This window comes from Crinia signifera, chromosome 11 (assembly GCF_055691185.1).
Source record: "Crinia signifera chromosome 11, ASM5569118v1, whole genome shotgun sequence".
In the NCBI taxonomy this organism is placed as follows: Eukaryota; Metazoa; Chordata; class Amphibia; order Anura; family Myobatrachidae; genus Crinia; species Crinia signifera.
In genome coordinates this window covers 120,806,488-120,826,502 of record NC_139227.1, presented here as the reverse complement: position 1 = coordinate 120,826,502, position 20,015 = coordinate 120,806,488, and the positions used below count along the sequence as shown (strand labels likewise).

Genomic DNA, 20,015 nt, shown 5'->3' with positions numbered 1-20,015 from the left:
GTTACTTGTTAAACTGCAAATAAAACACAATGTTAAGGTTCTGAGGACCGACTTTGAGAACCTGTGTATTAGTTGTTATAGGGAGCCAATGCAGCCAGATAGAACAGACTTCTGAGAACTTATCCTTGACTGACATTATACTGTATATTATGCATTATTATATCTCCAGCAATGACCGGGGAAACATCTGGGTCTATGTAGCAAGCTCAGATGTCTACACCACCATAATACGGCCTTGTAGAGTGTTGCTCCGCTTAATGAGCTGGCATGTATTATTTGTAGGTATCATTCACACCTTGCAGAGCTTTTTTCACTGAAGTGTCAGATATCAAAGTGCTAAACGGGTTTTTTCAAAGATCATTTTGTATAATGTTTCGATTGTTTGAGTAGAGGTCTTTGCGGGTCTCCAAAACTCACCGAAGTGTCAGATTTAAGTTCTGAGAAAGGATGGACTCCAATGAGATGACCGTCACTAAACACTCCTGTCACGTTATGAAGATCGGGACAAGAAATATGATTTATGCAAAGAGGTTGTTAAGGAAAAGATTGATGAAATGTGATGTATTGTCGGGCGGTGGAATATGTAGGAGTTATCAACATCAGTAGCCAAGGGGCAATCTCTAGGTCTCTACTGGAGAACGCTGGTAATATTCCTTTACAGAAACCCAAAGATTAATATCTTATGCATAGGTATTTATTTACTAATACAGCATGGTAAGATGGTGAGATACGGTATCTTGTTAGTATCTGGGGTGTACCTACCGCTTTCAAAGTTCCATCCATGCCCATTCGGAGAGATGCGGAGAGACAATGTCTGCATCAGATACAAGTGTTATATGTAAAATTCTCATTTTTCACCATGTTCATCCTGCCGATCCCAGACAACAGTGTAGCAGCAGAGGTGTCACATGCTTATTGGAGCCTCCAAATTTTAAAAACTCAGCAACTGGAATAAGAGGCAAATACTGTACACCTGGTTGGTAAGCAGAGCTAGCAGGTCATCGGCAAAATGTGTCAATGTATATACAGTACCTTACCAGCTAATCAGATACCAGAAATGTTTGGGTTGGACCTATCAGACTCTGTTAAAGCACACATGCATAAAACAAATATCAACCCTTTCAGTGCCGACATCTCTGAGAGATACTCAAAACAGCTGCAAAAAATGCCACCGTCGCTCACATTTGTCATATAAATTCAAATAATAAATGTGTAATACAAAAAAAGATATTTCCTATATGAGAGAAACATTACAGGTCATAAATGATGAATAAAAATGTTGGCTTGCCAATTTTCACACCAATTTTGTCAAATTCACTTGCCACTCAAAGGGTGATGGGTAATAAGGAGCAGCCTTTCTTGTGAAGGAGGAATCATAAAGTGCTAAATTCCTACATAGACAGTCACATAGGTCTCAGAGCCAAGTGTTGTAACAGACATATGATAAAGCTGCAGCTTACTGTTCGAAAATCCTACTTCTACCTTTTTCAAACCGCAGTTTACCATGATTCCTGTCACCCCTGTGCTGTGCCTAATTGGACACTTTTTCGGCTGGAAGAAGCTGTACGCTTCACGTGGCAAGGACCATATGCAAAATGTCCCACAGGGTGTTTTTCTATTAATACTGCAAGGACTTGAACTGTAAGCATACGCACATATTTTATCTTTGCACACTTTTGGCTGAAGCAGAGTCTGGCTGAAGTGTCTTTTTTAGTGCAAACCCTGCTTCCTTTTGCGCTCTGCAAGTGCACATATTGTAATGTAGATTTCATCACATTAAAGAGGATGGAGGAGGGTGCGCAGATGTCTGAGAATGGTAAATGCAGCTCATACAAAACAAAGACGTATAGGATATCTACGAATGTGTTCAATTGCAAATGCAAAATGATGATGATGACCAGCAGCTGCTTCTGATAGGCTGGATGCATCTTGATCACTCCCACCAATACGATTATAAGTGTGGGTGCTGTGGTCCAATCACATTATTTGATTTATATGTGAAATCAGTCTGCTGTAGCATTTGATTTATTGGTACTTGTGTATTAGCACTTTGCTTAGTGGGCTATTCTGTGTAGGAAAATCGCATCGCATGGGGCCATTTTAGTGCCACGCGATTTTTCCTATGTAATTTATTCACTGCTCTCTCAGACCCGGGCCATCGCATCGGCCGCAAAATCGCATGCGATTTTAGAGGGTGTGCGATGCCATGACATGAGGTATACAATCATATGATTGTATGTCCCAAAAATAGGTTTCACGGACCCCCCCACTATCCACGCCACCCCGAAGCATTGTGAGCGCAGCTAGGCGGCGGAACGCGTCCTCCGACGTTTTCATTACCCCACTATCCACGTCAGCCGCGGAATACATGTAAAGTAATCCGCGGCGCTCGCCACGCTTCGGGCTCGGTGGCTCGTTGCGCTCGCTATATAAAATCACCTCCACACTGACGTGGATAGTGGGGGAATGAACAGGTCGGAGGATGTGATCCGCCGCCAATCGCCACACTTCGGGGTGGCGTGGATAGTGGGGTGGTGCGTTAAACCTATTTTTGGGACATACAATCATATGATTGTATAGCTAATGTAATGGCATCGCACACCCTATAAAATCGCATGCGATTTTGCGGGACATGCGATGCAATGCGATGGCCCGGGGCTGACAGAGCAGTGAATAAATTACACTTAAAAATCGCATTGCATCGCATGACCCTTAAATGGCCCACGCGATGCGATTTCCCTACGGTGCCGTTCGTATGCAAATAGGGCGCTAAAAAGTACCGATTTTTTATTTTTATTTAAAGGGGTTGCCTGCAAATGTTTCCTTGGATTTCATACATCCCAACGGCACCGGGCAGGGTCACAAAGTGCATAATCGCTACGCACACACTTTAACAGGCAAGTGGACACGATGAAGGAGTTCGGTTTACACTCTTAGGGGTGAATTTACTAAAAAGTTGATATTCATTTACTTTAAATGGATGAAAATCTATCTAAATCGATGTCGTACTTTTTTTAGTAAATGTGTGTTTCAGCTCTTAAAACCCAACATCGATTGAGATCGATTCTCCTAGATTTGGAATTTGAAAATGAAAGTGTGTGTTACTTTCCTTTTTACAGCTGTGTACAATTAAAAAGACGACAACTCACTTTTTCTTTTCCCCATAACATGATTTTTGTTACCTTATGGATAAAATCTAGAATGTTAAATATATTTACTTCCTTTCTGCTTTACTGATAACTCAGCAATAACAGATGATTGCCTGAAACAGTATAATGTGATTACATCTATATGCACGGTTTCCAAAGAAGCTTGAAAACTTGGTGCCAGTTGTGGGAATAAATAAAATGATTTTTTTTTTTTAAAGTGAGAAACGGTAAAAAATGTATGTAAAAGAGGAAAACACAGAAATCAAAGTGCTATTCCCTTATGCTGCTTTCAGACTGCATAACTGGCTTTGACCCTGTATTTGGAAACATTTCCAAAAACGGGTCTGTCAGATAAAACCCCTTTCACACCGCAGCACTTAAGTGCCGATTTTTTGACACTGGCAGACCCGTTTTTGGAAAATTTCCAAATACAGGGTCAAAGCCAGTGCAGCCTTCAGCCCTCCCCTCCGTGCAGCTCCCCCCCCCCCCTCGCGCGTGTCGACGCCCCCCGCACATGTCGACGCCCCCCGCGCACATGTCGACGCCCCCGCGTGTCGGCGCCCCCCCCCCGTGTCGACTTACCCCGTGCCGGTACCTCCGTTGTGGATCCCGGCACTGCAGCTCAGTATGCTCGGAAAGCACTTATGAAAAAAGTGTCTTCCAGAAAATGGCTGCCCCATAGGAAACCCAGTTTAAAAAAACTGTCTTTCGTATGGGGGCAGCCATTTTCTGAAAGACACTTTTTTCATAAGTGCTTTCCGAGCATACTGAGCTGCAGTGCCGGGAACCACAACAGAGATACCGGCACGGGGTAAGTCGACACGGGGGGCGCCGACACGCGCGGGGGGGTCGACACGCGCGGGGGGCGTCGACACGCGCGCGGGGGGCTCCAGTGCTGTGAATACTTAATGAGCGCTCATTAAGTATTCCCTGTGCTGAATTTAGGACCCAGCTCATTGGCTGGGTCCTAAATACCGTTTCAGAACCGATTTTGAGCCTAAAATACCGGTTCTGAAACGGGTAGGACCCTGCATTTTAACCGGTTAGAAAAACCGTTTTTTTCTAACCGGTTAAGTGGTCCTGCACCTTTCAGACCGCACACATTACCGTTTTAAAACGGTAAAAAAACGGCAATATACCGTTTTTAAAGTGCGGTCTGAAAGGGGCATTAGTGGCTTTCTCTATACAATGGATGTAGAAGTGGTACAAATCTAATTACAATGTTAACTGGTGGAGACAAAAGTGTGTTGTATCCCACTCTGAGCAGACTGTACGCATTATGTACAGTATGTCGGAATATTTGTACTTTACACACATGAAAACTGTACTCAACGCTTCCAGAAATATACTCAATGCCCAAGAAACTGTTAAATATTAAGTGTGGCGTAAAACCTAGGGTTTTAAAAGAGTCCCAATGACATACATTAGTGAATAAGGGTCTGTAAGAAATAGTATCAGACCTGGGAAAGCGTTCTTTAAACATATTTGATAACAGTTGGATGGATTACCCTATGTCAGATGGGTTAAAGTAGCTTTAAAAAGTGCTTTATTTAAACCAGAAAATAAAATAATGATTATTTCAATGAAGAACTAACTCATTGTTAGCAAAAGTGTAAAGGTGGCCATACACATACAGATTGATCTTCAGATCTGGCTGGTTGGAACAAAAACATGGTTATGGATGAGAGCAGATGACAGTTGACCATTTGCTTGGAAATGCTGGAAAACTGACAAACTGCTATTCAGATATTACCAGATTTTTTTTCCAACCATCAAGATCTGAAGATAAATCTGCAGGTGTATGGCCACTTTAAGACATTGTGGAGCTTTCCTATTCCCAGTCTTGATGGACAACGGTACAAACTGCTGCTCATGATGCTTGTGATGTTTGCAGTTCTTGGGCAAATCCTTGTAATCGGTCTTATCCTACAGTGGCCTTTAATCAACCTGACACCGGCTCATGCAGATGTTAGGCCCTTATTCTAGTTCATTCGGACGGATGCGTATTTTCGGATGGCCACCGAGTGTTCTTAGCCCCGCCTACCGTACGGATCGCTCACACCGTCCGAATGCAGTGAGACGCCGAGCGAAGTGGATGTTTCATGTGAGCACCTCCTCCATCTGTGGGAACCTCCCCTATCCTCCGATGGTCGCCGACCATCGAATGCTGGACCGAGTGGTCAGGCAGCTCCGAGTGCTCCAGACCACTCTGACATTTCTCCCTATGAAAGCAGGAATATGGGCGGGCAGCTGACATCCGGCTATGTCAGCTGTCCGCCCCCCACGTGCGTCACGGCCGGATTACCATACATACACCCAGCATTTTCATGGGAACGCGGTGTGTACGCATATGGTAATGAGCCCAAACAGCCCTTCACGCCCCTCTCCACCCCCTGCTCGGATTGTTCCGACCGATCGTTTTCTCTACGGAATTCACGCCGTATTCGGACGTGCACGGCGTTTGCACATGCGGAGAAATGCCTCTAAAAATACAATACATCGGCTGTCCGACCGAACATGCAGCCATCCGACGCAATCAGAATAAGGGCCTTAGTCTAGAATAGATAGTTTGGCTCGTTCTAATTGCAAAAAAAAATATTTTTACAAATGTAAATCTATAAAATAACCATTGTAGTTATATTTCAGGCAAATTTGACTGCAGTTTTTAGGACACAGATGAAAACCAGAGGTTAAGGCCACACAAATACAATACCTGAAAGTGTAATAAATACATCTCACTTATATCTCTGTAGACCATGAAACTCATTACTCTTGTATCACAAAGCGTCAGTACTCTTTATGTTTACTCTGGATATTTAAACGGTTTAGATTTGATTCCTAAATTGTCCTTATAACACTCAGACCACTTATGTGAGCATAGTAAAACAGAGTAAAAAGGAGTTTATGGAGATCGATGGTCACCAACACATCTAGAAATTCCATAAAGAATTATTACAGGAAATCTAGATTTGATCAAGTGCTAAGCTCACAGGCAAATGCAAAAACATTATTTGTGTACCATCAGCATGTCATTCAAATAATACACCACTTACAAATAGTGGAAACTAATCACCAATATATAATTTCCATATATTTATTTACATTGATCGCAAGAAACAATAGCTCTGGTGATACATCCGTTTTAGGTTCGAAGCTTTTGTCCATAAATAAAAGACAGGCTTTAGGAATATGCTCTAACCTGAGGATACACACAGGACCATAGAGTGTCCGGCTCCACATCCGATCAGCCTCACCGTATTAGAGTCGGGGAGGCAGACTGCCGTTGGAGTGGGTACATTGTCTTCAGAGCCAGTCCCGCACATTCCGTGCTCGTTCCATCCCCAGGAATATACGGTGTTGCCTAAATAGAATGGAAACAATCACTGTAACTTCATATTTGCCCTGTTATCGAGCTAGTGGAAACTTTATCCTGAGAGTCTAATACACCTTAGGTGGACACAAGCATTGAAACTATAGTGGGTGCAAGGGGTGCCGCTGCTATGCAGGCCAGAGGGTTAGAGTGTCCTGCTCATATAGTTGTCTATAAAGTTCTTGAAATTGTCTTCTAAGAAACTGGGTCTGGCCAATTGCCTGGACCTGAAAAGGGGGTGATCTCTGTCCCTTCCTCTCAGTAAAGCTCCACATTGATATGGTCCATCTCCCATACTCCCACTCACACACCACGGAGTCTGAATTTAAATGAAAGAAGGGGTTTGATGTGAACAGCTGTAACTTTTCTCAGGTTCTGTGGTGCTTTATCTGTGACTTTGTGAGTGTGTAAAACCAAATGTGGGCCAGAGAAGCAAGACATGGCAGAGTTGCATAACATAGAGGGGGAAACGGACATCGGGTTTAATAAAAACATAATGTCAGATCCATTAACTGACCACAGAGAGCTTTATGCCGGGCACATCATGGGCATGGGGAACATGTTCAGGGCCTATTCCTGGTCAGGTTTGGATGAGAACTTGCTTCAGAGAGGGATGGCAAATGGTCTGTGACGCCTATTGGTGTGGCCAGGACCTCTCTACGATGTCAAGTTGGTGTACGCTGGGTGGACCTCTGACCTGGGGAGCGTGTTCTGGGCCTTCCAGTAGATGGATTTTGATGGAAATGAGACAGACGGAATGACAAACGGTCTGGGATGCCTAACTAAGTGTGCTCGGGTTCATGGTGTGACTTCTACCAAAAAAATACAACCCCCCTCCAAAAAAAAAATCAAAAACAGTCAACAATTTTCAAAATTCACAAACAAATGTTTACAAAATGCTACAGATACATAAAAAAAGCAAAGGCTAAGGCATTGCCCCCTCCCCACCCCAAAAAAAAACAAAAAAAAAACATTGGGAAACAAAAAAAAAAAAGGTTGCTGCTCAGATTAGTCTGGGGATTATTTCTACAAGTGAAACTAGCAAATGGCACCAGGCAGCCACCTCCTGGGTCTGTGCTGTCAAGAGAAGGATAAAGTTCAAGCAATGCTAAACGCACAACCAAACCCGAGCAATGCCAGGTATATATGTGTGTCTGAAAGGGGTATAATATACCAACTCCCTGTTATCCAGTGTACTATAAACATTGACCGTATCATCAGTCATCAAACGCTAATACAAATCTGAACAGCACAGGATGTAGCAGCTGATGTTCTGAAATGGACAATGAATATTCCCAAAGTTACATCTAATATATCTAATAGCAAATCCACTCAGTAACATTCAGCGGTTACAGGATGCTGGAAAGGAGAATACAAAGAGAGACCAGCTCCTGTAATGATACATCCTGAGTAGGATTCATCTTCTGTATAACAGCGCACAGCCAATGCCTGCTGTAGGATCTGCTGCCAATCAGTTAATGGTAATATATCTATTTTACATTAGGGCAATTATTCTTATTAAACCGTCCCCACATACAGTATGTCAATATTGCAGTTAAATTACATTTATTGCCATTTTTACATGTATCCATAAACTTAAGGGTAGGGTGGACAATCCCGGGATCGGCGGGATCCCGGGATATGGCCCCTAAAACGCCGGGATTTCAATAGAGTTTCCAATCCCGGGATTAGACTGCGCATGCGCAGTCTAATGCCAGGCAGCGTCTGAGCATGTGCTCAGACACTGCCCGGCTTCTCCCTTCCCTGACAGTGTGGCTCTGCACAGCGTGACGAGGCCAGCAGCAGCTCCCAGTCCTGGACGCGCGCAGAATGACTGCATCACCCGCTCACCCGGCTCTTGGACCCTGCTGGCACCCACTCACCCGCCCGGCTTCAGTGATCGGCCGCCCAGCCCACCCTCCCAGCTTTACTGACTGGCGCCCACTCCCCCCGGCTGCCCCGCATATATACTTACACGTGCGGCGGTGCAGTGCAGGGGGGGGGGGGAGGTGGGCTGGGCAGCCGATCACTGAAGCCGGGCGGGTGAGTGGGTGCCAGCAGGGTCCAAGAGCCGGGCGGGTTTTTTTTAATTAGGGAAGTCAATCCCGGGATCCCGGGAATCCCTGGATTGGGCATTTTTCAATCCCGAATTCTGGGATTGAAAAAATGCCCCGGGATTGGCAACCCTACTTAAGGGTGTATATAAAAGTGCATCACACACATCAAGCCAGATTCAGATAAAAGTCTAAAAGCGCGCGCTTGTCTGCAGACTGCGCATATGCACAAGAAGCAATCGCAGACGCTGCATGCACTGCAGAATGCATGCGCACGTGAATACTCGCATTGGCATAAGGCAGTAGATCTGGTGGCTGCGGATGGCGGCATTTCCATACAACTAGGATCACCCGTCTGATGGGCATCTTATGAAACCGCCTTGTGGAGAAATGTGGCAGGCTAGGTGTACCAGATCGTGCCGGGTCAGTGGTGGCTTGCGTTAATGCTGGGCAGAGCGGAGGACAACCTAACCTAATTACCCACCCGGCTCTGGCTGTACCAGATTAGGTCCGCCGCGCTTCTATTTCAAAACTCAAGGCTGCTCACGATCAGAGCAGTTCGGCAGCCAATCAGGAGCAGGTGCAGTGGTAGCTCCTCATTGGCTGTTGGAGTGCGAGCTTCCTTGTTTTGAAGTAGCGCGCTGTGGGCCTGATCTGATACAGCGCGGCCCGTGTCCCCCCTGTCATCTCTGAAGACATTTAGGGCAGCAGCTACTAATTACCGTGCAGTCACCAGCACGGTACATTGGAGCCGCACATTCGCTGCTGAGCTGAAGGTGACCTGCGGACTGGCCGCGGGGCGGGAACTGCCTGTGGTAGAACTTCAATACTGAGTGGATACTGCTGAGCTGTGGGTGTCTGAATTTGCGGCGGGGCTGTGCGGACGCTGCTCAGCCAGGGAATAATGCGCTCCTGCCGCTGAGTCTGCCAAGCCAGCAAAGTCGAGTAGCGCTGCTTGCTGCTGGGTGAATGAGGGAAAGGGGGAGGGGGGTTAGGAGGCTGCTGTTGGGGGGATGGGACACAGGAGGCTGCTGCTGGGTGTGGGTGGTAACTGTACCCCCCAAACCAAGCAACAGCTTCTTAACTGTACCCCTCTCACCAGCAGTTAGGAAGCTGCTGCTGGGTGAGGGGGGTACAGTTAGGAGGATGCTGCTGGGTGAGGGGGGCACAGTTAGGAGGATGCTGCTGGGTGAGGAGGGTACAGTTTGGAGGATGCTGCTGGGTGAAGGCAGTTAGGAGGCTGCATCTTGCGGGGGGAGCCAGGCAGTTAGGAGGCCGCTCATGAGGGCTGGGGAGGGGTGCCCCCTGTAAAAAAATATTCTGGATCCGCCTTTGATGTTTGATAATGGGAAGCAAGGCATGTGGTATAATATTTAATAGGTATTACGGTGTGTGGCATAACGTGTAATGGGCATTGTGACGTGGTATAATATGTAATGGGTGTGTGTGACATGTGTAATAGGCATTATGGTTTACATTTTTGGTGTGCTCCTTAACTTTCATCCTGGCTCCTAGATTTAAAATATAATTGTCAAGCCCTGACCTAAACATTAACAATGTTAACCCCTTCCCGACATTTGACGCACATTTACGTCATGGCCGGGAGGTACTTCCCGACACATGGCATAAATGTACGTCATGAGTTTAAACTGTCACTGCGTCTCGAGACGCAGTGACAGAGGGACGATGTCTGCTGTCCCTGACAGCAGACATGTCCCTGCATGCCCAGGGGGGGCTGCGATGCCGCCCCCCCGTCGGCGATCGCTGTGATTGGCTGTTCAGTGTGAACAGCCATTCACAGCGTTTTCCTGTGTTACCAGCGAATCAGACGCTCGGTAACACAGGTGTCAATCACCGCCGGGCGTCAGGGGGCATGAGGGGGTCATCGGTGACGATGACACCTCACCCCACCCTCACCCCACCTGCCCCCAAGGCTGTGATTGGTCCGTGGGACCCACGGACCAATCACAGCCAAGGCGCGACATTTAAACTGACGGTGACTGCGCTGCAGACGCCATTCCGGTCTGGAATAGCGTGCAGAACGGTCACCGTGCCTGCCTGCCGTGAATACCGACCTGATCCTTGCTAATACTTACCTGATCCTTGCAAATACCTTACCTGATCACCTTATCACTGCTTGTAGCGTGCTGGACGCTTCCTGGATCTGACTTCCTGAGACTTCCTGCTGCTGCTGCAGTGTGATAGAGAGATAGAGAGAGAGATAGAGAGAGATAGAGAGAGATAGAGAGATAGTGACAGAGAGAGCTATATTTTGTGTCTGCTACCCCCCCTTTTTGGGGGTGCAGGGGTTTTCTATATATAAATAACTGTCAGTGCTGCTGCTGCAGTGTCATACAGTGATAGATAGTGATAGATAGTGATAGATAGTGAGAGGTAGAGAGATAGAGAGATTTGTGTCTGCTACCCCCCCTTTTTGGGGGTGCAGGGGTTTTATTTTATATATATAACTGTCAGTGCTGCTGCTGCAGTGTCATAGAGTGATAGATAGTGATAGATAGTGAGAGATAGAGAGATAGAGAGAGATAGTGACAGAGAGTGATAGAGAGTGTATATTTTGTGTCTGCTACCTCCCCTTTTTGGGGGTGCAGTTTTTTTTTATACATATAACTGTCAGTGCTGCTGCTGCAGTGTCCTAGAGTGATAGATAGTGAGAGATAGTGAGAGATAGAGAGATAGAGAGAGATAGTGACAGAGAGTGATAGAGAGTGTATATTTTGTGTCTGCTACCCCCCCTTTTGTGCTGATCAGTATATCTGTGCTGATCAGCAACTTTTTGGGGGCGCAGAGGTTTTTTTTTTATATATATACCTGTCAGTTGCTGCCAGTTGCACTGTCAGTTGCACCAAAGGTTGTGCACCTGCTGTCCCTCACTGGTAATCAGTGTCGCATCACTGATCACCTTTTTTTTTTTTTGTGAGTGCTGTGGGGTCTTTTTTTAATTTTTTTTTTACACACACTGATTTTGTGGGTGTCCTGTGGCCACTGTGCGCCGATCAGTGACGTACATCACTGATCAGCTTTTTCGGCACAGGGTTGATCAATTTTTTTTTTTTTTTTGATCAGATTCCTGTTGCCTTTGAGCGCTGTTCAGTGACAGACGTTACTGACCAACATCTGTGCTCAATTTTTGGCGCAGGACCTTTTTTTTTTTTTTTTAACCCCTTCAATTTTTTATTTTTAACCCCTTCATTTTTTTTTTTTTTTATTGGTATAAAGTATTTTTTTTTTTCTGCACCACATACACACTACACACTACATACCCCCCGGATTGAAATAAAGTTTGTACCCCCCCCTACACTATACACGTGTTGAAACATTTCACTACCAGTAACACAAAAATAAAAATGGCATCCCAAATGTCCTCCCAAATGTCCTCCCAAATGTCCTCCCAGTCATCCAGGAGAATGTATTCAGTGGAGGAGGCATATGCCATGCTTGCCTCTGACTCTGACACAGGCAGTGATGCAAGCGGGGAATTTGAAGGATTCGTCTTAAGCTCCTCTTCCTCCTCTGGTGATGAGGGACCCCCTCAAAGACGCCCCCGTAGATCAGCTGAGATTCCCCCCCCAATAATTGATCTAGTATGGACCCCACCACCAGACAATTTTGAGCCCCAGGTTCCTGAGTTTTTGGCCATGCCAGGAATCCAATTTGATTCCACAGGTCTCAGAGAAATTGACTTTTTCAAATTATTTTTCTCTGATGATTTTATAAATTTAATGGTGGACCAAACTAATTTATATGCCCAGCAGTTTATTGCTCAAAACCCCACGTCATCATTTGCTAGGTGGACCCCTGTAGATGCAGTAGAGATGATGACGTTTTGGGGTCTGGTGTTTCATATGGGCATAGTAAAAAAGCCAGAAATTAGGCAATATTGGAGTACAGATGTTCTGTACAGTACTCCATTTTACCGTATGGCCATGCCCCGGACTCGATTTGAGACAATTCTTAAATTTATACATTACACCGATAATGCACAGTGCCCACCCAGAGATGATCCCACCTTTGACCGGCTATTCAAAGTCAGGCCGGTCATTGATCATTTCAGTGCCAAATTTGAAGAGGTGTACATCCCTGAAAAATTTATTTGTATCGACGAGTCCCTTATACATTTTAAAGGAAGGGTTAAATTCCGCCAGTACCTTCCCAGTAAGAGGGCAAGGTATGGCATAAAAATGTATAAACTGTGTGAAAGCACCTCAGGGTACACCCACAGGTTTAGGGTTTATGAAGGGAAGGATTCAAGAATTCAACCGCCAGAATGCCCCCCCTCCCTCGTAGGTGTTAGTGGGAAAATTGTCTGGGATTTAGTGCACCCCTTCCTGGATAAAGGTTATCACCTCTATGTGGATAACTTTTACACTAGCATCCCCCTGTTTAAGGCCCTTGGTTCAAGAGGTACAGCAGCTTGCGGTACTGTGCGCAAGAACCAAAGAGGCCTCCCAAAAACGCACATTGCCCAAGTAATGAGAAGGGGTGAAAGCAGGGGAATATGCAACGAAAATATGTTGTTGGTCAAATATAAGGACAAGAGGGATGTCCTTATACTGACAACAATTCACGGAGACAGTACCACCTCCGTCCCTGTACGAGGTACCAGTACCCACACCTCAAAACCTAATTGTATCCTGGATTACAATAGGTACATGGGCGGAGTGGATCTTTCAGATCAGGTACTGAAGCCGTACAGTGCCCTGCGGAAAACAAAAATCTGGTACAAGAAGGTGGCCGTGTATATCATCCAGATGGCACTGTATAACGCTTACGTGCTATTCCGTTCTACCGGCCAGAGGGGGACATTTATGCACTTTCAAGAGGAAGTCATAAAGGGCCTAATATTTGGGAACCAGCAGGCAGAGGGCCCCAGTACTTCTAGTACTGGCCCCCGTATTGTACCAGGGCAGCATTTTCCTGATGAAATCCCCTCCACTGGAAAAAAGGGCAGGACACAAAAAAGGTGCAAAGTTTGCTATAAAAAGGGAATAAGAAAGCAAACTATTTTCCAGTGTGACACTTGCCCCGACAAACCCGGCCTATGTATAAAGGAGTGTTTTAAAATATACCACACATCTATGGAATATTAGGTTCATAATTTCACCGTGCTTCGGGGGTCTTGCTAATGCCACATAGCACCCACCATTCATTCCACCAGAATCTGAGCCGCAAAATCCAAAAATCACTCCTTCCGTTCTGAGTCCTGCCATGCACCCAACTGGTATTTTTTGGTCACATGTGAGGCATTTCCGTACTCGGGAGAAATTGGGGCACAGATTTTGGGGTGCTTTTTCTCCTTCATACCTTCTGAAAATGAAAAATTTTGAGCCAGAACTGCATTTTTGTGTAAAAAAATGTAATTTTTCATTTTCACTGCCCACTTGTATCAAAATTGGTGAAACCCCTGGGGGTTTGAAATGTACACTATACCCCTAGATGAATTCCCTGAGGGGTGTAGTTTTCAAAATGGGGTGACTTGTGGGGGGGTTCCACTGTATTGGTGCTTGGGGGGTCTTGCTAATGCGACATAGCACCCACCAAAATTCCACCAGAATCTGAGCTGCAAAATCCAAAAATCACTCCTTCCGTTCTGAGTCCTGCCATGCACCCAACTGGTATTTTTTGGTCACATGTGAGGCATTGCCGTACTCGGGAGAAATTGGGGCACAGATTTTGGGGTGCTTTTTCTCCTTCATACCTTCTGAAAATGAAAAATTTCGAGCCAGAACTGCATTTTTGTGTAAAAAATGTAATTTTTCATTTTCACTGCCCACTTGTATCAAAATTGGTGAAACCCCTGGGGGTTTGAAATGTACACTATACCCCTAGATGAATTCCCTGAGGGGTGTAGTTTTCAAAATGGGGTGACTTGTGGGGGGGTTCCACTGTATTGGTGCTTGGGGGGTCTTGCTAATGCGACATAGCACCCACCAAAATTCCACCAGAATCTGAGCCGCAAAATCCAAAAATCACTCCTTCCGTTCTGAGTCCTGCCATGCACCCAACTGGTATTTTTTGGTCACATGTGAGGCATTTCCGTACTCGGGAGAAATTGGGGCACATATTTTGGGGTGCTTTTTCTCCTTCATACCTTCTGAAAATGAAAAATTTTGAGCCAGAACTGCATTTTTGTGTAAAAAAATGTAATTTTTCATTTTCACTGCCCACTTGTATCAAAATTGGTGAAACCCCTGGGGGTTTGAAATGTACACTATACCCCTAGATGAATTCCCTGAGGGGTGTACTTTGCAAAATGGGGTGACTTGTGGGGGGGTTCCACTGTATTGGTGCAACATAGCACCCACCATTCATTCCACCAGAATCTGTGCTGCAAAATCCAAAAATCACTCCTTCCCTTCTGAGTCCTGCCATGCACCCAACTGGTATTTTTTGGTCACATGTGAGGCATTGCCGTACTCGGGAGAAATAGGGGCACAGATTTTGGGGTGCTTTTTCTCCTTCATACCTTCTGAAAATGAAAAATTTTGAGCCAGAACTGCATTTTTGTGTAAAAAAATGTAATTTTTCATTTTCACTGCCCACTTGTATCAAAATTGGTGAAACCCCTGGGGGTTTGAAATGTACACTATACCCCTAGATGAATTCCCTGAGGGGTGTACTTTGCAAAATGGGGTCACTTGTGGGGGGGTTCCACTGTATTGGTGCTTTGGGGGTCTTGCTAATGCGACATAGCACCCACCAAAATTCCACCAGAATCTGAGCTGCAAAATCCAAAAATCACTCCTTCCCTTCTGAGTCCTGCCATGCACCCAACTGGTATTTTTTGGTCACATGTGAGGCATTGCCGTACTCGGGAGAAATTGGGGCACAGATTTTGGGGTGCTTTGTCTCCTTCATACCTTCTGAAAATGACAAATTTGGAGCCAGAACTGTATTTTTGTGTAAAAAAAATAATTTTTCATTTTCACTGCCCAGTTGTACCACAATTGGTGAAACCCCTGGGGGTTTGAAATGTACACTATACCCCTAGATGAATTCCCTGAGGGGTGTAGTTTGCAAAATGGGGTCACTTGTGGGGGGGTTCCTAACTTTTAGCATCTTATGGTGCCTAGAAACCTACATGGTGCCTAAAAAATAATCTCATAAAAAGGAGGCTCCAAAATCAAGTAGGTGCTCCTTCTATTATGAAGCCTGTGGTTTGGTCACCGTGCACACTAGGGCCACATATAGGATATTTATGAAAACAAAAGAATTGGGGGAATCAATTTTCAGTCACATTTCTCTAGTAAAATGTACTGTGTTCCTTAGAAAAATGTATTAAAATTGCAAATCTGCAAAAAAAAAGAAATTTTGAAATTTCACCTACACTTTGTTTTAATTCCTGTGAAACACCTAAAGGGTTAACAAACTTCCAAAATGCTGTTTTGAATACTGTGAGGGGTGCAGTTTTTGAAATGGCATCATTTATGGGGGTGTCTCACATACAAGTCCCTCAAAGTCACATCAGAACTGAACTGGTCCCTAAAAAAATCAGTGTTTGAAATTTTCTTGAAAATTTGAGAATTTGCTATTCATATTGTAAGCCTCCTAGTGTCCCAAAAAATTAAAAGGAAGTTGAAATAATGATGTCAACATAAAGTAGACATATGGTCTATGTTAGTTATTCACTATTTTGAGTGGTAAGATTATTTGTCTCACAAGCAGAAAATTTAACATTTTGCAAATCGCTAAATTTTCCATTTTTTCACGATATTTTGGTATTTTTCACAAAAAAACACAGACTGTATCGACCCAAATTTACCACTAATTTGAAGTACAATGTGTCACGAAAAAACAATCTCAAAATCACTGGGATAAGTAAAAGCAAAAAAAAGTTATCCCCACTTAAGTGAGACATGTCAGATTTGAAAAAAAGGGCTCTGTCAGGAACGCAAAAACTGGCTCTGTCAGGAAGGGGTTAATAAATGTTTCAAATTTTTATCTTAAGAAAAACAGGCTACCTAAGAATATAATACACTAATAATCTTCTTATATCATCCATCTATTATTTTTACTTGTACGGACGCTTGCAAAATTTTATATAGATAGGTGTCTCCAACCTTTTTTGGGGCGTGAGCTACTCAAGATAAAATAAACCGCCTGAAAAGCTACTAAAAAAAAAAATTCCCTTTACACATTATGCCACATACTGTAATACCCCTGACACATTATGCCACATACCACAATGTCCAATATGCTGCATACATAACTCCCAACACTGGAGGCAGAGGGACATTTTTTTTTAAACATTAGTTTTTATCGGTTTTATACGATAACAAACAAAATCATAAGGTACAGAGAGGGGAAGAGAAAAAAACAAAGGTAACATTCAGGGGCAAGTAACATAAAGGAACAAAGTAAAAGGTATACATATGGATACGATCATAAGTGTAGGTATAAATCAACCTAAACTATATGTATCAGTCAAAAGGCACTCAAAAGCAATAAGTAGTGTGGAGAGGCTAATCAATAGAGTGAGATCAGTGGCCGATCTGTAATAGTCGGGTATGAACTAAGGTCTGGAGGTCCAATATGTGGTCCATCCAAGCCATTTAATTAATGGGTTGGAGGTCGAGGAGGAGTAACGCACTCCAGCTGATTCATATTCGCAGTGGATTTGAACTGCTTGTTTGATTTGAGGGATAGTTGGGGTTCGAGTGGATCGCCAATTCTGTGCAATCAGAATTTTAGATGTGATTAGGATGTGGCTAACATATCTGTCATTATTAGTCAGACCTCCATTATATAAATGAAAAATTGCTACTTTTGGGGTCGGGAAATAGGGATTTTCAAAACCGTTAAGATTAGTGCAAACACAGCTGTCCAAAAGCTGGAGACATATGGGCATTCCCAGAATATGTGTAATAAGGAACCTACGTATCCACATCCCCGCCAGCATAGATTAGAATTAGCTGGGTTGAATTTATGCAATAAAATTGGAGTCATGTATAGGCGGTGAAGTAATTTATAGTATTGTTCGGTATGGGAAATACATTTAGACACTTTGAAACAAAGATTTGGTGCCATTCCTCTTCATTGATAGTTTCGTTCAAATCCCGTTTCCATTTCAATAAAGAGGGAAATTTTACAAAGCCCGACGGTTCAACCAATAGGTTATACCACCAGGTGATACCTCCTCTACTATTCGCACAAGTCAGTTTATTCTGAATGTACAAAGGGATTGAGGACACAACATGGGGAGTAGGAGTTATATCGTATAGCCAATGCCTAAGTTGAAGGAATTTAAAAAAGTCCTTATGAGAGAGGGAAAACCGGGACTGGAGTTGTGAGTAAGATAACAAAGTACCTGAGGCTGTAGCTTCAGCGTGTGATAGCACCCTCTAGAGACCCACGCTGTAAAAGAGAGGTTCGGTATCAGGAAGGCTATGGCTGGGAGAGATAGTTGAGTACAGGGTAATAAAATATCTGAGGATAACTTCACCGTCTCCAACCAAGCCTTACGGGTATGTAGGACAGAGGAAACCGATACCAATGGGCATATATCAATGGATGTGGGGAGCCACGGGCAGTCTGTGATTGATAAAGGGGAGATTAAATTACGTTCCATGATCACCCACACTTTAGGGTAGGGATGGACATCGATGGTCGATGTTTCGGAAACATCGATGTTTTTCTTTCGATGTTAGTGTTTTTGCCATTTAATGGTGACCTTCCGATGTTTGTCACCATCGAATGCTAATCATTCGATGGTGTACCGATGGTGGCTTATTTTTTGTAATTCCCAAAAGCTATGCCTCCCCTGGCTGCTGTGTCTGTGTCAGGGAAACTTCCTAGGTTCGTTGGAGGCTGTCTGGCTTTCTCTCTGCTTCCCTCCCTCTCCCTCTCTATGGTTGCTGTAGCTGCTAGGCAACAGGGCCCACTGCTAGTTCTGATTGGCTCTCACTGACTCAGAGAGCCAATCAGAGCACAAACCTCACCCTGCAGCACCAGTCACTCAAACAGCAGCAAATTTCACAGACACACACTGAGCTCTGGAGGATTCAGAGAGGGGATGCGGTCATTTGGTCTACTGCATTATGGTAGAAAGTCATTAGGTCGAATCCATTAGGTCGACATGCTAAAAGGTCGACATGACTCTAGGTCGACATGGGAAAAGGTCGACATGATTCTAGTTCGAAAGGTCATTAGTTCGACAGGTCATTAGTTCGACAAGGTCATTAGTTCGACATTGTCTATGTCGACATTCACAAGGTCGACATGGAGTTTTTCACTGTTTTTTGAGCCAACATGTGCCGACAGGCGGTATTTCATGCCCTACCATCCACTAGGGCGTGGTGGGAGAATAAAATAGTGTGCCGAGCGTAGCGAGGCACCGTGCCCGACGCATAGCGAGCGCAGCGAGCGATGCGAGGGGATGCAGTGCACTTTAAACTGTGTCCATGTCGACTGTGTTGACATTCAGGTAAAAAAACAGTGAAAAACCCCATGTCGACCTTGTGAATGTCGACATAGACAATGTCGAACTAATGACCTTGTCGAACTAATGACCTGTCGAACTAATGACCTTTCGACCTAGAATCATGTCGACCTTTTCCCATGTCGACCTAGAATCATGTCGACCTTTTAGCATGTCGACCTAATGGATTCGACCTAATGACTTTCTACCATAATGCAATAGACCAAATGATCCCAACCCTCAGAGAGGAGGAGACGTCACTGAATGTTATACCAGCTCAGGCAAGCTACAATAATAATAATAAGTACACAATACAACTAGCTACAGATATTTGTGAATGTCAGTCACATACAACACTCATTAATATACTGCATTAGTATTACCAGGCAGCAACCACTATATGATCATCAGTGAAGTGTTGGTCAGAGATTGTCTGTTTCTGTCAATATAGTATGGAAAAATACACGCAGCCCTGGGGTACCAATGGAATGAACCAAGCTAAAGGTGCCCATACACTGCTGTGACGCCTCGCAACAGTGTACAGACACCCGACAGCCTGCAAGCTGCTGAGACCTTCCCGGCAGCACGGACACATGCGATCCATTGTGATGGATTGCATGCGTCCCTGCTTCCGGCCTGCCTCACCGCCAGGAGGAACGGGTGGACGTCCTGCCGGTCCGACCACCTGGTCGGGTCCGATGCGCACGGGACCCAACGGCATGTCAGGGAGAGGCGATTTGGTCCGATTTAACTGGTCGATTGGTCGCAATTGGCCAAAATCAGACCAAATCGCCTCAGTGTAGGGGCACCTTAACTGTTTTTATATATAGTGAACTATTTTTTATATTACGTGACCTGGTCGCTAGCGATTGGTCGCTCAGCGACCAAATTGCTGGTTATCAGTATTTTACTGGGGACCAGCGATTCTAGCAAGTTCCTGCGACCAGCGACTGCTGGGCTGCGGTGGGAGCGCACATGGCGAAGGTCGCTAGGTATCACCGGCAATA

The 20,015-nt window shown here is 44.7% G+C and overlaps 1 protein-coding gene across 8 annotated transcripts in view; it reads right to left on the bottom strand.

The window, feature by feature from the left end:
- The window catches only part of SERGEF (secretion regulating guanine nucleotide exchange factor), a 461,739-nt gene that overhangs the window by 393,992 nt on the left and 47,732 nt on the right, over window positions 1–20,015 (bottom strand). For 3 of the 8 annotated variants that reach the window (XM_083164592.1, XM_083164594.1, XM_083164591.1), the window contains 2 exons: window positions 6,349–6,510; window positions 847–946 (listed from right to left, as the gene is read on the bottom strand). In XM_083164592.1, coding sequence (XP_083020718.1) covers window positions 864–946; window positions 6,349–6,510 — 245 coding nt within the window. In that variant the 3' untranslated portion in view covers window positions 847–863. Of the gene's footprint in view, window positions 1–846; window positions 947–6,227; window positions 6,511–20,015 lie in introns of those variants that run through there. The other 5 variants (XR_014465527.1, XR_014465525.1, XM_083164595.1 and 2 more) reach the window with 3 other exon arrangements.